Raw genomic sequence first — 20,381 nt, forward strand, 5'->3', positions numbered from 1 at the left:
AACTAGAACAGCAGTCAGGGAACATAACTGGATATAAGCTAGAAAAGAAGAAATTTTAGTTTCAATAATTTTTTGTGCAAACCCAAAATTTCACAATGTTTACAAAGTCAAGACAGTGATTCGGGGATACTTCGACTATTGTGATACACTATAAATACTGCTGCTGGGCAAGATCTGTGGTTCTCTGGTCAGCAAGTTCTGGCAATGAAGCCACTGCCGCTGGTGCAAAGAATTCTGGGATGTCTGACAGTGAAATGGATGGAAAGACCCACATTCCATCTCTACTTAATGTCCTTTTGTCCAGAAGTCGGGTCATGCACATGAGCTACTTGGTAAGTATACAGATCAATATTCAGAAAAGCATTTCTAAATGTTTTGCATTAGAGGGTCTCTGGACAATATCTTATGGCAACCAGTGTACTAAAGCAAAGTGGTAGGAAAGAAGTCCATCTTGATCAAAACCAACCTTGTTCTTTTTGTTTTCCATCAGTCCTGAAATGGAACCTCAAATGAGGACAAGAATAATAATAGAGAGAAATACTGTGGCCATCTGTTCTGTTCTAAGTGGTTAAACTCATTAATATATGAATGAGAATTTTATTTATGCATCCTAATACTTGAAGATTCAGAAAATATCTTTATTACAGAAAAAACCCCCACAAAAATAGGAGGTATGTTTATTGGGGAGGAAATATGGAAATCTGCTTTTGAAATGTTATAGGAGAAAAACAGACAAGAATCGTTTCCCACAGTATAAAGAAGATTTATGTCATGTTCGCTGAAGGATGTAATTCTTCCCCTAATGAGATGAGGATCCTAATATGGCACAGTAGATGCAAACATAAGAAATATTTTTAATTCCCTTAATTCTAGTTGATATAATTAATACCGAGAGCAAGAATTGCTTTCTTTAAAAATAATAACCTTGGATTACAGCTAATTATGTAATGAATTTCTTTTCTTTTTCTTACTGGTCCTCTATGAAGGTACTATGTTTCTGAAATTATGAAGAAGCAACCGTCATTCCTGGTATTTCCTTTAACCATTGCACTGGGAGAAAGAAAAAGAAAAGACTCAGGCATATTATCTTTCTCCTGTAACACAACAGTAAAATGGTTGTAATGATCTATGTCCTTTTCTAACTTATAAAGTTATGAACTTTTGCTATGGGGAAGATAGATGCGGGAAAATGCCAATAAAGTACATTTTTTAAAATGGTCCGTACCCTACCAACTTTTCAAACTACTTAATTTTGAAAATTACGTTACTTATCTTTTTAAAATTATTTCTGAGTTGTTTTTCCAATGTTAGTTTTCATCAGATTTATAAGCAAATACAGAAAATCCGAAGATTCGTAATCTGAGTGGTGTTATTCTTGCTTAGTCTTAAAAATATATAAAGGATTAAAATAAAACATTTAATAGTTGAAATCTTAAGCATAATATAATCACTAAATGCAGTTTCAGTCTTTAAGAAAAATGTGCTGGGACTCTTTAAGGAGTTGCTTATTTATCTCGAATTATTAAAGAATCTTTTCTAAAAATATAGGATTGAAAAAAGAAAAGAAACAACAATAGTCAGAGAAGGATTAAAAGTATAATTTGGATGGGAGAGGCTAAGCAGAAGCCAGCAGTTTAATAAAGATATTTTCTGTTGTCCATGAGAGATTGGCGTAAAGACTGATGTATTATGACTAGTGAACAATGCTAAGAAAAGACTTTTATCTTTAAAAAGTATTAAGTGGGAATTAACATTATTAATGGAAAGAAACTAAATGATCATTTAAAATTATTCTTTCACAAGAAAAGTAAAGAAAAAGGATATGGAAAACTAAGCAGTGATGAAGACCTGAAAATAATTGTTGATCAAAAGCAGGTAAGTGAATGCTTACATACATTTTCTAATGTTGCATTGTAGATTTTTGACAACCGAAGCCCTTTGAGCTTTCAGCCCTGCCCTGGAAGCTATATTAGCTTAGCTCATCTAACTGAGGCCTGCATAATAAGATAGATTTTGAAAGCAGCTAAGCGTCCCCGTCTAACGCCTCTGATGCACTGACTTCTGCATGATGTCAACATGTATGTCCTGTATGTAAGAATGATGAAAAATAAAGCAGAGCAAGATAAGAGAATTTTTGGAAATTAAAAGCCCCACTTGAAAAATGAAATCAGTACAATGATAATTTGTTGGAAAAAAAATATTTAAATAAGAACCAGAAAGTAAATTATTTTGAAAATGAGAAATGCTACTATTAGTGTAAAACAATGAATATAATTTAAGAGGACAGGGATATAAGACTTTAAAAAACTGAGAAGTTTAAATGTAGTGCCCAATTTACTTTCTCAGATTGTCTGCAGTAAATGTAGAGACTTTTTTTAAAAACAAAGAAAGAAGCTATTTAATATTCTTTAATACTGCCTGTGATTTGAGAAACATATAGCTTATATTGCGTATGGGCCCATAAGGTGAAATGAAAACTGCTTAATATACCATAGACAATGACAGGTAATGGAAGGTATCCAGCTCGTGCCACTGAATTGGCATTAGCCCTTAACGTCTTTGTTAATTATCAGGGAGACAAGATAACTGCAAATCTATTTCATGTGTAAGTGGCTCTGATTCTGATGTAAGCTCAGGTGGAGATAGAGAAATAATTCAAAGGAATCTGAGCAGATGAAGAAGTTAGAAAGAAGGCAGTCAGCAAGTTACAGAAAGCCAAGTTGAATTTAGACAGTTTCCTAATGATGCAGTCTGTTTTGCATCATGGTGATTGCATTGAAGGAGCCATTGTATCTATTTCTGAAAAAAGGAAAAATGACCATCAGAAGATAGCAACCAGAAACAATTAACTTACCAACTGGCTTATTAGGCCTGGAATAATTAAGGTAACTGAAGTGGTCTTCTGGGGAAAACTGAACAAAGCATCTCCCCAGGAGGTGCAGAGTATGTCCATACTACAGGGTTCACTCAAACTACCTTCAAGTTTTTCTTGCCTTATCTTCACTCTCCTGCTCCTGAGTAAACCAGGGTAGAAGAGTGTTGGATATGGCCCTATGTTTCTACTCAGCGCCAAATTGTCAGTTCCGTTAATAAGATAAGTGGGACTGGAGCCTGAGTGCTTGCTGGGCTATTAGCTATCATTTTAACTATGCCAGATTAATTACTTGGGGTGTGTGATCTCCATCTCCCATAGATGCTGCGCTGTAGACTAGCATTCTGATGAAAGGACTGGACCTCCCTGGCAAATGAACTAGTTAAATACAATTGAGTATATTATGAGAACATATATACCTATAAATTTCTCTATTAAAATGAAAAGTTTTATTTCTTCTTTAATCATGTAGAAGTTAAATTCCTACTCTTTTTGTACTTCTTTACTATCATTCTACCCCCAAAGCTGCTTTTGTTTTCTTTCTTTCTTTTCTTTAGTTTTTCCTAAAGCTTCTTTTTGTTTTAAGTGAATTTGGGGATTCAGAAAAGGGAGTCATTGTTCTTTTATTCTCGTGGCACTTTTCACAAAATTTATATTGTTGTGCCTCAACACGTTTTATTAACTGTTTAGCAATCTTTTAAAAAAGAGAACCCACTTTCCTGCTTCTTCAGAAAATAACACTTTTCTTACCTGGATCAAATGAGGGAGGATTCAGTTTCTCAGTCACTGTTGTCTCTGTAGTTATCATGTTTCCTCCAGTGCCGTTGGACCAGTTGGCACCAGTTGGCAGTGACCCAGCTTTGCTGAGTCATTCATGTCAAAACATGTCTCAAAAGATGAGTAATTATGAATATGAGTTGGCTTTGGTGTTTGCTGTTGGCAGTAAGAGTAGTCCTTCCTTTTGGGGAAGGTTTATTTGGTGTTGATGTAATGAACAAATCCTAGGTAGAAACAATGAAAGCGTTGACACCTCGAAGTAAAATATTTGGGAAAACACTCTAATTAGTCTTTATAACACTACAAAAAAATTCTTCCTAAGTTTAAGAGATCAAGTTTAAAAGTATATGTCTGTTTATGTGTGGATGTGGTAAAACACTTTTTTCTAATAGTGCTTCATCTCACAGTTGTTATATATATTTTGGCAGGGGGGAAGGAATCTTTATGTTCAATTTAGTCTTCCTGTGTCTTTTCAGAAACATGGTAGAAATTTGTTAGTCAATCTTCATATAATTGCAAAAAGCTTTAAATAAAATAGTTGGCGTGCTGTGAAGGGCAGAAGTCTCCTAAGCTCATTTAATCTGTCATTCAGAAGCTGTCGCTCTACAAATGCTGTGCAAGCTATATGCCATTTTATCAGTCATGTGATTTGCCAGTCTTGTACTTCCACAGAAAGCCCACAGTTTTGCTTATGTAAGTAAATTAATAGCAGAAGCAGCCCAGAGTATGAGGATTTTGTTCACTCTGGCTGACCACATTCAAGGGGGTAAAAGGTGATTTCTGTGTTATTTCTACATAAGAAAAAGTAATTTTGGAACTGTGTTAGGTTTTCTTCTAAAAGGCATTATTGTGCTTATCTTTTTGTGAAATTTTAGTGGGAAGATTTATTTGAGATACACATGAAAACATTCCAGAGAATTCTTAGATTAGTGTTGATGTCCTAAAGTAATAGGAGCTGCCATATAATATGTAATCACACACCCACACACTTCTATAGTCATTTAAATATAAATGTATCACATTGGCATTGAAGTCCATATTCTCCAAAAATCCATAGAGTTTTCAAATTTCAAGCATAGGAAAGTAATCTAAGGAAACATTAGATAAAAATCTTTATACCTCTAAAACCCAGACATTTGATATAAATATATACAGATATTTCATTATGTGTATAATTATATAACATATATAATAGACATATATACAGTTATTATATACATATAATTATAATAAAATACATAAAATTAGTTCTATATTTGGCTTTCTAGAATAAATACATATTTTAAAAAAATTTTAAATATGTATTTTGGATTATTCTTATTATTTATTAAAATCTTCTTTCCTGAGTGGAAGGGGGTGCGTCTTGTTTAGGAATAGATTTCATGTACAAATGAATTTTCTTTGAAGTTGCTGAGATATCAGGAGTGGGAGTGGGGGAGTAGATGGTCAAGTACCTTGAGTAAGTGATTAAAAACATTAGCCACTTTGAATAAATAATAAATTAATTATATTATATTTATTTATTTATTTTACATCTTTATTGGAGTATAATTGCTTTACAATGGTGTGCCAGTTTCTGCTTCACAACAAAGTGAATCAGTTATACATATACATATGTTCCCATATCTCGTCCCTCTTGTGTCTCCCTCCCCCCACCACCCCATCCCACCCCTCTAGGTGGTCACAAAGCACCAAGCTGCTCTCCCTGTGCTATGCAACTGCTTCCCACTAGCTATCCATTCCACGCTTGGTAGTATATATGTCCATGCCACCCTCCCGCCCTGTCACAGCTTACCCCTCCCCCTCCCCATATCCCCAAGTCCATTCCCCAGCAGGTCCATGTCTTCATTCCCATCCTACCCCCAGGTTCTTCATGACATTTTTTTTTAATTCCATATATATGTGTTAGCATACGGTATTTGTCTTTCTCTTTCTGACTTACTTCACTCTATATGACAGACTCTAGGTCCATCCACCTCATTACAAATAGCTCAATTTCGTTTCTTTTTATGGCTGAGTAATATTCCATTGTATATATGTGGCACATCTTCTTTATCCATTCACCTGATGATGGACACTTAGGTTGTTTCCATCTCCTGGCTATTGTAAATAGAGCTGCAATGAACATTTTGGTACATGACTTTTTGAATTATGGTTTTCTCAGGGTATATGCCCAGTAGTGGACTTGCTGGGTCATATGGTAGTTCTATTTGTAGTATTTTAAGGAACCTCCATACTGTTCTCCATAGTGGCTGTACCAATTCACATTCCCACCAGCAGTGCAAGAGTGTTCCCTTTTCTCCACACCCTCTCCAGCATTTATTGTTTGTAGATTTTTTGATGATGGCCATTCTGACTGGTGTGAGATGATATCTCATTGTAGTTTTGATTTGCATTTCTCTAATGATTAATGATGTTGAGCATTCTTTCATTGTTTGTTGGCAGTCTGTATATCTTCTTTGGAGAAATGTCTATTTAGGTCTTCTGCTCATTTTTGGATTGGGTTGTTTGTTTCTTTGTTATTGAGCTGCATGAGCTGCTTGTAAATTTTAGAGATTAATCCTTTGTCAGTTGCTTCATTTGCAAATATTTTCTCCCATTCTGAGGGTTGTCTTTTCGTCCTGTTTATGGTATCCTTTGCTGTGCAAAAACTTTGAAGTTTCATTAGTTTTTGTTTATTTTTGTTTTTATTTCCATTTCTCTAGGAGGTGGGTCAAAAAGGATCTTGCTGTGATTTATGTCATAGAGTGTTCTGCCTAAGTTTGCCTCTAAGAGTTTGATAGTTTCTGGCCTTACATTTAGGTCTTTAATCCATTTTGAGCTTATTTTTGTGTATGGTGTTAGGGAGTGATCTAATCTCATACTTTTACATGTCCCTGTCCAGTTTTCCCAGCACCACTTATTGAAGAGGCTGTCCTTTCTCCACTGTACATTCCTGCCTCCTTTATCAAAGATAAGGTGACCATATGTGCGTGGGTTTATCTCTGGGCTTTCTATCCTGTTCCATTGATCTATATTTCTGTTTTTGTACCAGTACCATACTGTCTTGATTACTGTAGCTTTGTAGTTAGTTCTCTTTTAAATTACTATTTTTAATTAGAATAGAGTCAATTTAACTCAAGGTTTGTGATATGTTTACAAAGATAGCTTTTTTTCTAAAATGTTTTCAAATTCCAAGCAGACTTAAAGGAGGTAACCAAGACTGACACAAAATTATAGAATATTATCACTACAAAGGGGATACACTTGTAGGTTCAAGCATTTCAAAATAGTTTTCACAGTATGTCGTAGATTGAGTTGATTGTAGGACTCAGAGTTGCAGCTGCATATCTTTCAGTGCAATAAGGTGGGGAAATGTCAAATGTCAACCCATGACAAAGGGAACAAGTGTACATGGATGAGAACCATGGTTCTCAAGTCTTAGCAGCCTCAAAATCCTCTAGAGAGCTTCTCAGAACACAGATTCCTGGGCCCCACCCCACCCCCAGGGTTTCTGATTCTGGAGGTCGAGAGGTAGGGCCTAAGAATTTGGATTTCTAACTCCTCAGTTCCCACTGCTGGTCCCAGACCGTACTTTGAGAATGGCTGGGTCAAAGGAAATAACTCTTGCAGTTCTAAAGAGAAAAAGCATATGTATGACCTGTGATAAATTTGACATTCTTCAACTGGGCATTACCTGGAAACCTAAAAACTAGAATTCATAGACATCCAGTATAATGTTGCTGAAAACAAGAAAATCTTGGACATTTACAACTAAAGGTGCCTTAAAGACCCAGGTTTGCATCTGACTGAATTCCACTTAGTAGCCTTGTGTTCTTGTGGTAGTCTTGTGATTTGAGGTATTTCCTTATTTGTAAAATACTACTCTTCTCTTCCCAGCTCTTAGAGTTTCGCTAAGAAGATGAATTTATAACCATTATGCCATTTTAAGTAGCTAGTCATCACCACCTATTAGTCTGCTTGGCCTGCCATACAAAATATCATAGACTGGGTGGCTTAAACAACACAGATTTCTTTCTCACAGCTCTGGCAGCTAGAAAGTCCAAGATAAACAGGCTGGCATGGTTGGTTTCTGGCGAAGGCTCTCTTCCTGACTTGTAGATAACCAACTTCTCACTTTATCCTCACATCCTCATATGGCAGAGAGAGAGGGAGAGAGAGAGTGCTCTGGTGTCTCTTCCTCTTTTTAGGGCCCCACTCTTAAGGTATCATTTAACCATTATCACCTCCTTGCAGACCTGTCTCCAAATACAGCCACATTAAGGGTTAGGGCTTCAACATATGAATTTGGAGAGGACACAAACATTCAGTCCATAACACCACCACACAACCCCAATTCAGTAAACAGGAACATTGAGATCTAGAAAGGTGAATCGAGTTTCCCCCGAGTCCCTGCTTAGGTACACAAAGAGGACTGGAAGCCAGCCTTCCTTCCTGATGTGCAATCCAATACACCATCTAGCATCCTATATAGCTCTCTGCGGTCGCCCATTACTGGTCATCCCATAGGTGGGCATTAAGAAGCTGTTTTGCTTCAGTGCTCTAATTATATAAAATAACCATCTACTGGGAAGTATCATAATTGGCCAGTATTTATTTATTGAACCCTCACAGGGGTAATCTTCTCCACAAACACTCCTTAACAGTTTACTTCCCTCTTGGCCCCTATAGCTTATTAGGAGAGAAAAGTCCTTCAAAACAAATGTGCACAAAATTAGAACTGAAGGGTGGTTGTTGCCATCCACTCACCCTTCCCATCTCTACACAGCCTCCTCCAAGAGTGCCTTGACTAGACGTGAGAAGCACCATGGGGAGAGACAACACATACCTTTCTTAGCCCAAAACACTTGTGAGAGTCTCCTTTTAAATTTGTAGGAGAAGCCCGAGCAGAAAGCAATGGAAACTAGAATTTCTGTGATTTTTCTCTAAAGAAAAAGAAGAGACAAAGTATCGCCACCCCCTTGTGTTTCCAGTAGCACGTAAGCATTTGAGTAGGATTGTAATTTTATCCTAGTGGTCATTGTGGGAACGCATCCTAAAGAGGAAAATATAGGCCAACGTGAAAGAAAAATGGAAGAATGAGAAAAACAGATTAACAGGAAAAGATACTGAGCTTCTTTCTGCTAACAGTTAGTGTGGTCATACCACCATCTAAGCAGCTGACCTGATTCTCAGACTCATAAATAGTAAAAGGAATGGGGGTGATATGTGTCACTGCCTTGTTGTACTCAGCACCATCTGGCCAGTGCTTTTTTTTTGCCATATCAATATGGTGACTTAATTTAAATATAAGTCAGATCCCATTTACCTCTGAGAAGGCTTATAAAGCATGAGACCCTGTCTCTTGGCATCATGTATAACACTCTCCCTGGGTACCTTCTTGGAACCCCATATTGGTCACCAAGAACAGAAACCCCCTTTAGACTTGCAGAAAAGAAACAAGCTGGGCAGCCTGGAGATTCTGAAGCAGCATACTGTGAGACTCTGGAAGGACCAAGCACATTATGCCGTTGTGGTTGCCCCCATTATGCTCACAGCAGACATAGGCTCATTAGCATGTTCCTCAGAAAGATTGATAGATGAGAAATGGTTCAATGAAAATAAGCCATATTTAGGTGTGATGATAGAGGCCAAAGCTTTTCAAATTTCCTATCTATCTGAAATCAGCATTGGAGTAAACAAACATTCACTACTGTAGTCCAATAAATGCCATCTTGTCAGCAAAGCTATTTATCATCAATAAATGTACAAGGCAAGGGGAAAGTTTTGCACAAGGTTAAATAGAAAAATTACTGGGATAAAAGCATTTTTACCCATCTTTTATTCCTAAATATTACCTGTTTGTGTCAAGTAATATGAAAATAGTTCTGAGTTACTGGTAACTGAGAAGGGGGTGAGGGGTGGAAATCATAGTAATGCAAAATATCTTACTTTATTTATCCTTGTAAACTCACAATGCTGAGAGGTTTTTTTGGTTTTTTGACTTGATGCATTTCAATTTAGTATACTGATACCCCTAGGCATCACCTCTGACTCTAGGAAAAACAAAAAGGGCAGACCTAATATCTTAATTTCAGAGTCTTCTGACACATTACTGAGATCTGAAGATAGAAGCCCAGGAAATGTAGAGGGTTGCTCTTCATAGAGTGACACAGGGGCAGGCAGGAGACACCTGAAATGAATGAGGTAGGAGGCCATCGTCCTAGTTTCTAGTCTTGGCTATGCCACTTACTAAGCAGAAGACCTTGGAGGGAGCAATTTAAGTTCTCTGAGTTTCTGTTTCTTCATCTGTAAAGTGGAATAATACCATCTGGCTCAGATGTCTGTTGTGAGATTCAAATGGGGATGCACCTCTGGAGAGCCTTGTGTCCAGCTCAGCCTCCTTTGGTCAGAACCAAGTCTAGAATCTAGGACCACTGCTATTTTATCTCATGCTCTTTCCATCAGCAGCTCACACTTCCTGAACGTTGAGTTGGTTGTTGCATCACATTTTCACTTTGCTTATTCCCACTGTTTTCCTAGTAAGCAGTTTGCGTGCCTTCTGTAAGATAGTGTCAGTTACTCTAGTCTGGTGCCTTTTCGGGGCTCCTGGCTCCTCTGCCACCGCTCATGTTGGCCATTGTGAATATAGCAAAGTTGTTACACAGTGGTTAAGAGGGAGGCTTTCACAGTCAGGAATCTAAATGAAAACTGGCTACAGCCATGTAGTAGCTATATTACCTTGGGAAAATTAACCAGCCTCTCTGAGCCTCAGGCTGCTCTGCTATAAAATGAGGAAAATTCTATCTACTTCATAACATAGTTGTTAGGATAAATAAGTTGCTGTAAACAAAGGCTTAGCAAAGTGCATGGCATGAAATAAGTGCTTTATAAATATCAGGTACTGGGGTGGGTGAGTGGTGGGAGTTGATGGTAAAAGCCTTAGATTTAGTAGGTATAGAATCCCCTTGGATTTCTTCAGGACTGAGTTATAATTCTAAACAATAAAGTCTATTCTGAGGTCATAGATACAAATGTCTCCTTGGATCAACCAAGTACAGAAATAAGGGGAACAGACTGTGTGTAAGAAAAATAGGGAGAGAGGAGGACAGTGGCTAATGTCACAAGCTGGCCCCTCTAGAAGGAGCAGCACCTACCAGCCCCAGCTAATTGCCATCTTGTTGAAAAATGGGCTCAGGATCACCACATATACTAATTTTTCAAGAGAAGCAATTAATCTGCTGCTTTTTAAATGTTTAAAACCAGTTTTTAAATTTTATAGCAATGTGTAGTCAAACAAAATAGTGTGGTTCTGTATACAGCCCTGGGGTTCCAGTTTGTGACCTGTTACACTCATGAGGCTCTAAGATCAAAGGAGAGTAGGATGCCGACATGGGCCCGAGTGGGCCTCTGCTCTCCCCGTTTCTCTCCTGCTTTACACCCTCTCCCTTGAAAACTAGCCTAACCATGTTGTCGATCTGATTAAAACAATAGACATTAAGATATAATTGTCAGGGCTTCCCTGGTGGCACAGTCGTTAAGAATACGCCTGCCAATGCAGGGGACATGGGTTCGAGCCCTGGTCCGGGAAGATCCCACATGCTGCGGAGCAACTAAGCCCGTGAGCCACAACTACTGAAACACACACACCTAGAGCCCGTGCTCTGAAACAAGAGAAGCCACCACAGTGAGAAACCCGTGCACCGCAACAAAGAGTAGCCCCTGCTCACCACAACTAGAGAAAGCCCATGCGCAGCAACAAAGACCCAATACAGCCAAAAATAAATAAATTAAATAAATTAATAAATAAAAAGATATAATTGTCAGATGGTCTTCAGTTCCCCGGAGGTTCAAGTACCTCAAAAGGGAACTTGTTACCTAAAATGTAAAAAATCCCCATTTGATAAAATGAGTAGGTCAGATATTTGTAAGTGGAAAGTATTGCTGATATTTCCTATTCAGGACTTTTACTACCTCCTAGTCTTACCAACTTAGCTTAGCAACTCAGAGAGTAAACAAGGTACCCGCCTTGCAGAGTAGCAAGTACCCAGCTTTCCTCCACCAGTCCCTCTTCCCCAGTTTTGCAAACAGTAATGCAGACCACAGGGCTCAGTGAAAAACTGTAACCACTGAAAAAGAGAGACCATGAGTTACCACTTCAAAGTTCAACAAATATCTTAGATGCCATTATATATCTTTATTTTAAGATATTAATATACAGCCTATGTTCATTAGATGCAGCATAAAAAACTGGACTTTCAGGCTGGAAAAATATATATATGTAAGTAATTTTCAAATAACCCATTTTTTTAATCTAATGGGGAAAAGTGCTGGCAGCATGTTTAGTCACTGAGAAAAATAAATGCAAAATTGAAATGACGTGAGCTGACATGCTGAATGTAAAAATGATGTAATATATGAAAATAACAGGCCAGGACAGTAATGCTTAAACTCAGCCATTTGGAACACAACTTGAAAAGAAACCATTCAACCTTTCACTGTGGAAGGTTTGTTGTGCTTTTACTGGTTTTGTGTTTGGGGAATTTGTTTTGTTTTGTTGGTGCTAGTGTTGTTTTAAGTAGATTTATCTGGTCAGTCTGAGAACTGTAGACATTAGAGCTGGAAGGAATTTCAGAAGATAATCTAATCCAGTGGTTTTAAAACTGTGCTCTGTGGACCCCGTTCCCAGCCACTTTGAACAGAGGAGGGGGTTCATGCACGTTGTGTCACCCCTTAGAGAGTAAGTTGGCCCCAGGTGCGCAGACAAGCTTTGGGTGATGAAAGGGCGCTGCTGCTAAGAAGTTTGATTATATTGGTTCTACTTCAACCAGAATAAGTTGAGTCTTAGATAGGGAAGTAGCTTGACTGTGTCACTAGGTTATTTTATGTCACAGGAACTATTAGAATTCGGGTCTGCAGCCTCTCGTCCTGGCTTCATTCATCTATCCCTATACTGCCTTCCTAAATTAAACTGCTCCTTAGCCTTTCTTCCAAACTCCCTCATGCTGGTAAGCTAGGCATACCAGTCAATCCAGAGAAATCACTTGAGAGGAGTGTGTCTTTCAAGTGCACAGCTAACTCTATTAAATTTGTCTGATAAGCTTTCATGAAAGGATGTTTATATGAGATGCTTCCTACTTCATAACAAGGTTCTCACAAACTTTGTGACAACTTCCCAGTTTTAAAAGTGGAATTTGAATCTCCTAAGATCCCCCTAATGAGCTTAGCAGAGTGTTTCCTCCACGTTGAAGCAGAGGGTTTTTCCACAACTCATCTCCCAGGTCTTCTCCACCTGGATCAACTTATCATCTCCCTTTCAATTGGCCTTGGGGAATGTGAGCCAGGCCCACAGTTCAGCACCTAGCTGCCTAGTCGGTCCATTCTGAATGGGTTGCCAGCGCTTTGTCTAATGAACCTTGCCTGTGACTCTCACTGGTTACTGATTCCATCAGTGTCTATTGTCATAAGGGTTTTGAAAAACAGCTGTGGGTGGAAATATTTACACTGAAAAGATTTATGTTTCAAATTCAAAATCTGATAAATAAAAATGACTAAGGAACAGAAAGACCATACAAATGTTTTTTTCTTTTTCTGATACTTAAACAGCAGAGAGAGTTTAGAGAGTAGACTTCCCTTCCTTCTCTTCTGACTTTGGACCTAGATGCCTGTGCTCTGCCATTGCCCTGACCTTGTCATTCCTGTGGTTGTGCTTTTATTTCTCTCCCACCCAGACTTTGCAGTACATGTCTTTTCCTTTCTGCTCAGCCTCACTCTCTGATCCCCGCCTTTGGAATGTGTCTCTTATTCTGGCACTGCATCTATAAGGTTTGACAGAAACACAGTTCTTGCAAACCTGCTTTTTTTTTTAATGCTCCATTGCTTCCTTCTCTTTCTTCAAAACAACTCTATAATTCTGTCATTTCCATTTTTAGTCATTAATTTTTCACATGGTCTACCTCCAGACAGGGTGAGTACCACTTCCTTCCTGTCTTGTGATCTACGAAAAACACATGCACACACAAATCATCATTCAATACAATTGTTATTTGTTCCTCATCATAGTATTTTTTGGCCAAATGATCTCATTCTTGAAATATATGAATAAGTGACTTATTAAAGAAATGGTGAAAGAATGTACCATCTCGGCTTTGTGCTAGAGGTTCTGAATAGAAAAAAATGTTCATTCATCACTCTTTTCTAACTAAATTATCTCATTTGTATAATTAGTGAATAATTAATGAATTCTTGTAGAAAAACACTAAGCATGGAAGTAGTTTTCTTCCAGTCAAAAGTTGTCGAATTATCACTTCCCTACACTCTCAGCTTTTATCTTTAAACTTTAAATGTGTCCCCAAAATTGACCCATTAATTTCTGTGAACTATGGGAATAGCTTCTGAAAAAGAAATGAGTGATGGTGCATCAGCTGATGGATTTTTAAAATCAAGTTGTTTAGTACAGAATAAAACAAATTGAAGCTCACAAACAGGCTTAGTTATTCTTAAACTTTTAATCTAAAGATATAAAACCTTAGGAACTTTGCATTTTAAAAAAATGGAAGAAATTTGTCTTTCACTAAATGAATGAGCAATCTTACCCTTTCATCCAAACTCCAAGGAACTTGATTTAAAATCCTTCCATTGTGGTTTTATGAACCACAGTAGCCGTACAAGACATGCATGGACCCCAACAGTGCTTGGGTGACAGGTGACAGACACTCAAGACACAGGGAGAAGTGATGCTTCTCGCTGCCTCCCACATATTACGCAGACTCCTCAGTTGGGCTTGCAGGCCATGGATGGTCCAGTCCCTGACTACCCTGTTATCCTCCTCCATGCCCCATTCATACTGAACAACTTAAAGCACCCCAAGTGTGTAACATTCTTCCTCCCTTTTTGCCTTTGTCCTATGCATGTATATACATATACGATACACATCACAAAATCTTCTGATATATCCCCTAAGAGTGGAAGGATATAGATGGAGGGAAGGAGCCCTTCTCATGGTTCTGCTAGAAACTTTCGCCTTTGAGAATCCAAATGCTAGGAGAGGAGAAAGAGAATGAACAAACCCCTCTTGGCTCTGCAGACAGACTTCCTAAACCCCATAGATGTGGGGTCGGGGGGAGTGAGAAGTGTAAAAAAGAAAACAAAAGTGAAGCCTATTCCTAAAAAGGATAAGGAACAAATAGGAAAACAGAAAAATCTGAGAACCTATTGTTTATAGAAGTTTGGTATGTAAACAATTTTGCTATGTGTCTTCTGGGGTTTGGTTGTGGGGGAAATATTTAGTTACATTTAGCACATTTACACCTTTTGTTGTTCTAAAAAAAACTGGGGCTTGATTCTGCCCTGTTCCCAAGACGCTTCCTCTCATGTGATACAGGAGGGAGAGCAGTGGAGAACCCAGCAGAACCAGTTCAGGGGATGCTGGCAACATTTAGCTGTCAGTGTTCAGGAGGGACAACCAAGCAGGGAATCATATGTTTAAAAACTGGTTCTAAGATAGACTATGTGAGCAAAATTAAATTGTCTTCCTCTTAATTATGACGTAACTTAACTTCCAAAAGATACATGGGATGCTGCTTTTGAAAAAAAATAGCGTTATTTTGATGGAAATGATCTAACTTCCTACTTCATTCATTTACTTTACAACAACTTTTTAACAGCCTATTTCTCGCTAGGTATTTGTCAGGTGCTGGGACACAGAAATGACATAAACATAGGCATGGCCTTTAAGAAGCCAACAGTACAGCATGGGGCTTCAGTCAATAGGCAGTTATGGTGCAGGTGCTGCAGCAGATTTGAGACTGAGGACTTCAGGGAGTACTTAGGACCCTCAGGCCTCTACGATGTGTATCATTTCTCTAGTCATGGTCCTGAAAGGATTACAGAGTCTTCCTAGTGTTCAGTGTATTCCCAGGACAAGACATGGTTTGGGGGAACAATGACCAAATGTGTTTTTTAGAGCCTGGCTGTTCAAAGAGAGGTCCATGGACCAGCAGCATCAACATCACCTGCCTTTTGTTAGAAATTCATACTCTGAATCCCAGACCGAATCAGTCTGTAAGGTTGGGGCCCAGGAATTAGTTTTAACGAGCTTCCAGGGAATTGCGATTCTCACTGTGGCTTGAGGAGCACTGTTTTAGATTTTTCAAATTTTTGGTGTCAAGAAAAGATCAGTTATTGTTTTGGTAAAGATGTTAAACTTTTATTTCCAAGGACTACAAAAGAAAAGGAGTTAAGACAAATTAAGCATCTTAAGTCCTTAATTTCATTGTTCCTAACCTTGCAAATATTCCCTCCCAGTTTCATACATTAAAGTGAACCTACACAGTAATCAATCCTGTGACCCAGGTTGTTTCGTAAAGAAAGTATAGATGATGGAGACTAAGAGGTAAAACTTATTAAGGTGATCTTTGTCTTAAGCCCTTCTAATTTTAAACCACTTTTATTAAAAGGTTAATAACAACACACACTTATATAGCATTTACTATGTGCTACATCCTGTTCTAAACACTTTATATATGTTAACTCATTTAATCCTCCCAACAAATCTATGATGTAGGTACCATCATCCCCATTTCACAATGCACACTAAGGCGTAGGGAATTTTATGCCAGGCTGCTGCATTGCACAACCCCAAGGAGATGTGCTGTGCCCGCAGTCTGTGTGGCTGTGCATGACTGCTCCGGGTCCAAAGAGTTCACAGTGAGGAAGTTATCCTTTCCTCATGCTTCCGTGACTTATCAAGGAGATCTGTTATTAACTTGACTGTGCTAGGACTGTAACAGGATAAAATCTGAGAAAGTCTTTCTGTTTGTAAGGGAATGATATATAGGATAGGGAAAAGCATAAATCAATTAAGATGGGCAAATTGGAAAAGAAATATTCTCCCTTCAAAAGACAATATTCTTGTGTGTGTGTGTGTGTGTGTGTGTGTAAAAGAAAGAGAGAGAGAGAAATAGAGAATGTGTGGATACATAGTCATAAACACACATGCCCAGAAGCAAATCTATGAAAAAGGGCAGTTGTCCAGTCCTTGGATAAATGCCCACCTCTGAGGCCATTGGGACCCTGCACTGTACTGAATGGTAGGACCAGGTAACCAGGCAGCCTTGCAAGGGAACCAGTAAAAGGCAGGTACTGCATTAGGGTTGCTACTCTGGTTCAAGTCCTCCCATCTGAGGTGCTTCTCATGATAAGTTAAATCCTTACTTTGCACCTAGAATTTTCTCTGTGCTCATTACATTTGAAAATTCCATGCCTGGAACAAAAAAGAAAGCGCATCGCTTCAGCATTTGTTGAGCTTTCCGTTACTGGAGTAGATTGCTGTGCTCTGGAAATGTCTTTCCGCCAGCTGCCCCACAGGGGCTGACCTTTCTGCTCAGGCTAAAGTCCCTGCTGAACTATTCAGTACAGCTATTTATCCCCGGTTGTTGGCAGATCTCCAGTTTCCCTGCCTGCCCATCTAGAAGAGTGGTCTGAGAATTGATATTCTGCCACCCCCTTCAGTCTTTCACTGGCCACAACTCTGCCCCTCCAAGCTCCTGGTGATTCCTGCAGCCTCCCAAAAGCAGCACCCAGCCTCTCTCCAGGAGCCTTACCTGTTGGTGCTGGAGAGCTGACAGTCACCCTTGGGGTCCCTTCTCACTGGTTACTCTGCTTATGAGTATACAAAACCCTCCTCAGAAACTTTGAACAAGATCAGAAGTATCACCCATGTTCCCAAGGACTCTTCATTTTTACATAGTCTCTCATTTTTGCATAGTCACGAGCATAATTTAAATTTTTGCATAGTTGCAGTTAGTATGCATTCAGTTTTGTATCTCCCTCTTTATGTAACACTATGCCAGACTCTTTTTTTCCACATCACTATTTAATTTTTATAAATGTCATTTTAATGGTTGCCTTATATTGAATCAAGGTGAGCCTTAGGCATTTTTTTTGCCCCACAACTTTCCCTGGCTTGTGCAGTGACCATCCAGATCTTTCCCTTCTTCTTTCAGGATGCAAGTTATCAAATTAAAAAGGAAAGGAAGGGATTGCAAGAAAATTGTGTACGTTGCTATGATTAGACATATACTGATTTACCATAAATTATGCATATTTATGGGAATTTGCACATTGTCATCCTTTCATACCCCTCTGCACCTTTAAATATCAGTGGAGATGCCACCACACACGTTGCACTGCTCTTGTAAAACCTCAAGTTTAAATCACATCCTACACTGCAGTTATACAGGATTCTGCTTCCTGAGGCTGACCACAGCCGAATCACAAACATGGATTTGCATAAATTTGGTTTGCATGAATTTTTAAGTTTGCTGAGAAGGGAAATTGACTAAATATTGTTAGAGCCACAAATAACTTGGGATATAATTTACTCTGGTACCACATGCATTGAGGAAACAGATGTATGGACCCACTAGGATAGTCCTATGCCAAAAAGATACACAGACTTAAAGACCTATATTGAAGTCTAAATAACTTATATGAACAGGGTAATAGACTTAAGTCCTATGACTTCTTCATATTGAAAGGCAATGACAAAAAGAAATAATTGTAAATGCATTTTAGAATATATAGTCTTTTGTAAGTATTCTACACTTTAAAATTGTTGCTCAGGTCCCAAAATGCAAAACTCTTACATTAATGCAGATCCAAGGAGTACAGGAAGTTAGTTTAGCAGAACTAAAATACAAGTGAGGATGCTAGGATTCAAGTTTCTGGCTTTGCCAATGGCTTATTCTTTGACCTTGAACAAATCTCTAAGCCTTGACGTCCCTATCAGCAAAGTGATAATATTTTCCCTATTTCTATCTCATAAGAATTCCTGAAGAATTTCTTAAAGAAAACTAAAAAAAATAATCTGAGCCACTCAAGAGGATTACTTCCTGTGAATAAATCCAAAATGGTATCATCTTCAAGGAAGCCACTTACTAAGGCCCTGGGGTTATGAATCAATCTCTTGTGTTAAAGAGCAGTTTAAAAATGAGATCCCCTGTAGAAAATTGAACACATGCAGAACTATTAATTTTAGGTCAGTAAAACGTAGGAAGGGAGGCAAAGTGTAGCTTAATTTTATTAATTTACAAGTGATGTAATTACATTGCATTTCTTTTTGAATGATTCTTTTGATAAATTTCTCTCTAATCATAATGAGAGGAAAAGTGGATGTTTTCATATTTATGTTTTTCAGCTGTCTTGAAAAGATGACATAAATAGATAGTTCTAGAGAAATAACATTAGTGTTTCTATCACTACTGATTCTATTTTTTTAAATGAGCAAATTTTTTTTCCTGGAAAAGCAAAACTTATTCTGAGGCTTCTAAACTTTATTTAGTAGTCAAGAAATTGCACATTCCCAGTAAAAACAATATATCTGCCCCCCCAAAACTAGAAGAAGTCCTCCTAGATGAATCTGTTAACACCTGAGCCTTCTTTAAAATAAAAATGAAAAACATGCAGAGTTTATAATGAGTCTTTAGCAGAAAAGTCACATCATGTCTCTCAAAACACAGAAAAACCAAGTTAGCTTCAGCGAAGTGCCAAAGAACTTTCTCTCCTGAAGTAAGCTGGCATTTAGAACTGCTCTGTACAGCTTTGAAGGGAATCAGGCTCTCTATCAATAAAGCATCTTTGGAACAATTATTTCAGGGTACCCTGTGCAAAAGAGTAGTAACCACCAATGAGTTTTTATTATTCTTCCTTATTTAGAAATCTGCTTCTGACATCACAGGGGAGGCCCATGATCAGCTTCCTCAGAACTTCCAGCCTATCAGGAAGAAAAAAAAATAATCCGAAAAACATATATAAGGTTTAAAGTTCATGGTGAGGCCAGTTTTGGGGACAGGGTGCAGAAAAATTTAGTTAAGTCAGCTTGTGCATGGGTCATTTTAAACACATGCATAAGCATTGTGGATGAGATTACTGGAGTTGGGTGGATCACACTTTATACCCCAACTGTCCAATTTAGTTTCATTATGACAGGAGTGGGAGAGGTGGGAATAAAAGGGAATTAATGTTGTTGAGCATCTATCGATACTATGTGCCAGACAACAATCTGAGAGATATTATTATTATGCCAATTTTTAAGAATGGGGAAAAAAACCCAAGGCTGAGAAGGGTTGAGAAACTTGAAAAGAGTCAAATAACTAGTAAAACAGGAAAAATGGAATTGAAGTAAAGTCTCCTTCCAAAGCCCATGCTCTTCCCTTCAACTGCCTTCCTACAAGTCATCAAGAAAATTAAACTGCACTGCATTTTGTTTAATTTAAAGAGACAGTCATTAGTTACTGTATATTGCCTAGTACCCATGGGAGTTTAAGTAAAAGAGTCTTCTTTAAAAAAACAAAAATTGTTTAAGTTAGCAAAGAGAAAGGTGGGGCTGCGTCAGAGTCAAAACAAAGCCCCTGGTGGTCACCTGCTTCGGAATTGCCAGTCCCTTCTTGGAGATTCACTGGAAGAAGGCAAGTGCTAAATAAGGGAAGTGAGCAGGCAGAGGGTTCTCTTGAAACACAAGAAACAAATAAAAATGAAGAATATAGTGTCCTATGTCCCAGCTTGCACACAACTATGCCTATATTTTACTCGTAATTGGCCTAAAGATAAATTGTACTGGAAAAATGACTCATTTCACTGGTTTTTTCTCCCATTCTGAGTACCAAAGCTCCTATATTCATGGCAGATTTTTTTCTTCACTAAAAGTTAATTCCTGAGCTTGTTCTTGTAGAACTACTACTTAAGTAAAGCT

The 20,381-nt window shown here is 38.2% G+C and overlaps 1 protein-coding gene across 7 annotated transcripts in view; it reads left to right on the forward strand.

The window, feature by feature from the left end:
- Positions 1 to 224: 224 nt before the first annotated feature.
- PEX5L (peroxisomal biogenesis factor 5 like) overlaps positions 225 to 20,381 on the forward strand; it is a gene marked incomplete at its 5' end in the record, with an annotated part of 187,067 nt that continues 166,910 nt past the window's right edge. For 4 of the 7 annotated variants that reach the window (XM_079705628.1, XM_079705627.1, XM_079705630.1 and 1 more), the window contains 2 exons: positions 225 to 332; positions 1,804 to 1,875. In XM_079705628.1, coding sequence (XP_079561754.1) covers positions 240 to 332; positions 1,804 to 1,875 — 165 coding nt within the window. The remainder of the gene's footprint in view (positions 333 to 1,803; positions 1,876 to 20,381) is intronic. The other 3 variants (XM_079705624.1, XM_079705625.1, XM_079705626.1) reach the window with 1 other exon arrangement.

Source organism: Hyperoodon ampullatus, assembly GCF_949752795.1.
Source record: "Hyperoodon ampullatus genome assembly, chromosome: 5".
In the NCBI taxonomy this organism is placed as follows: domain Eukaryota; kingdom Metazoa; phylum Chordata; class Mammalia; order Artiodactyla; family Ziphiidae; genus Hyperoodon; species Hyperoodon ampullatus.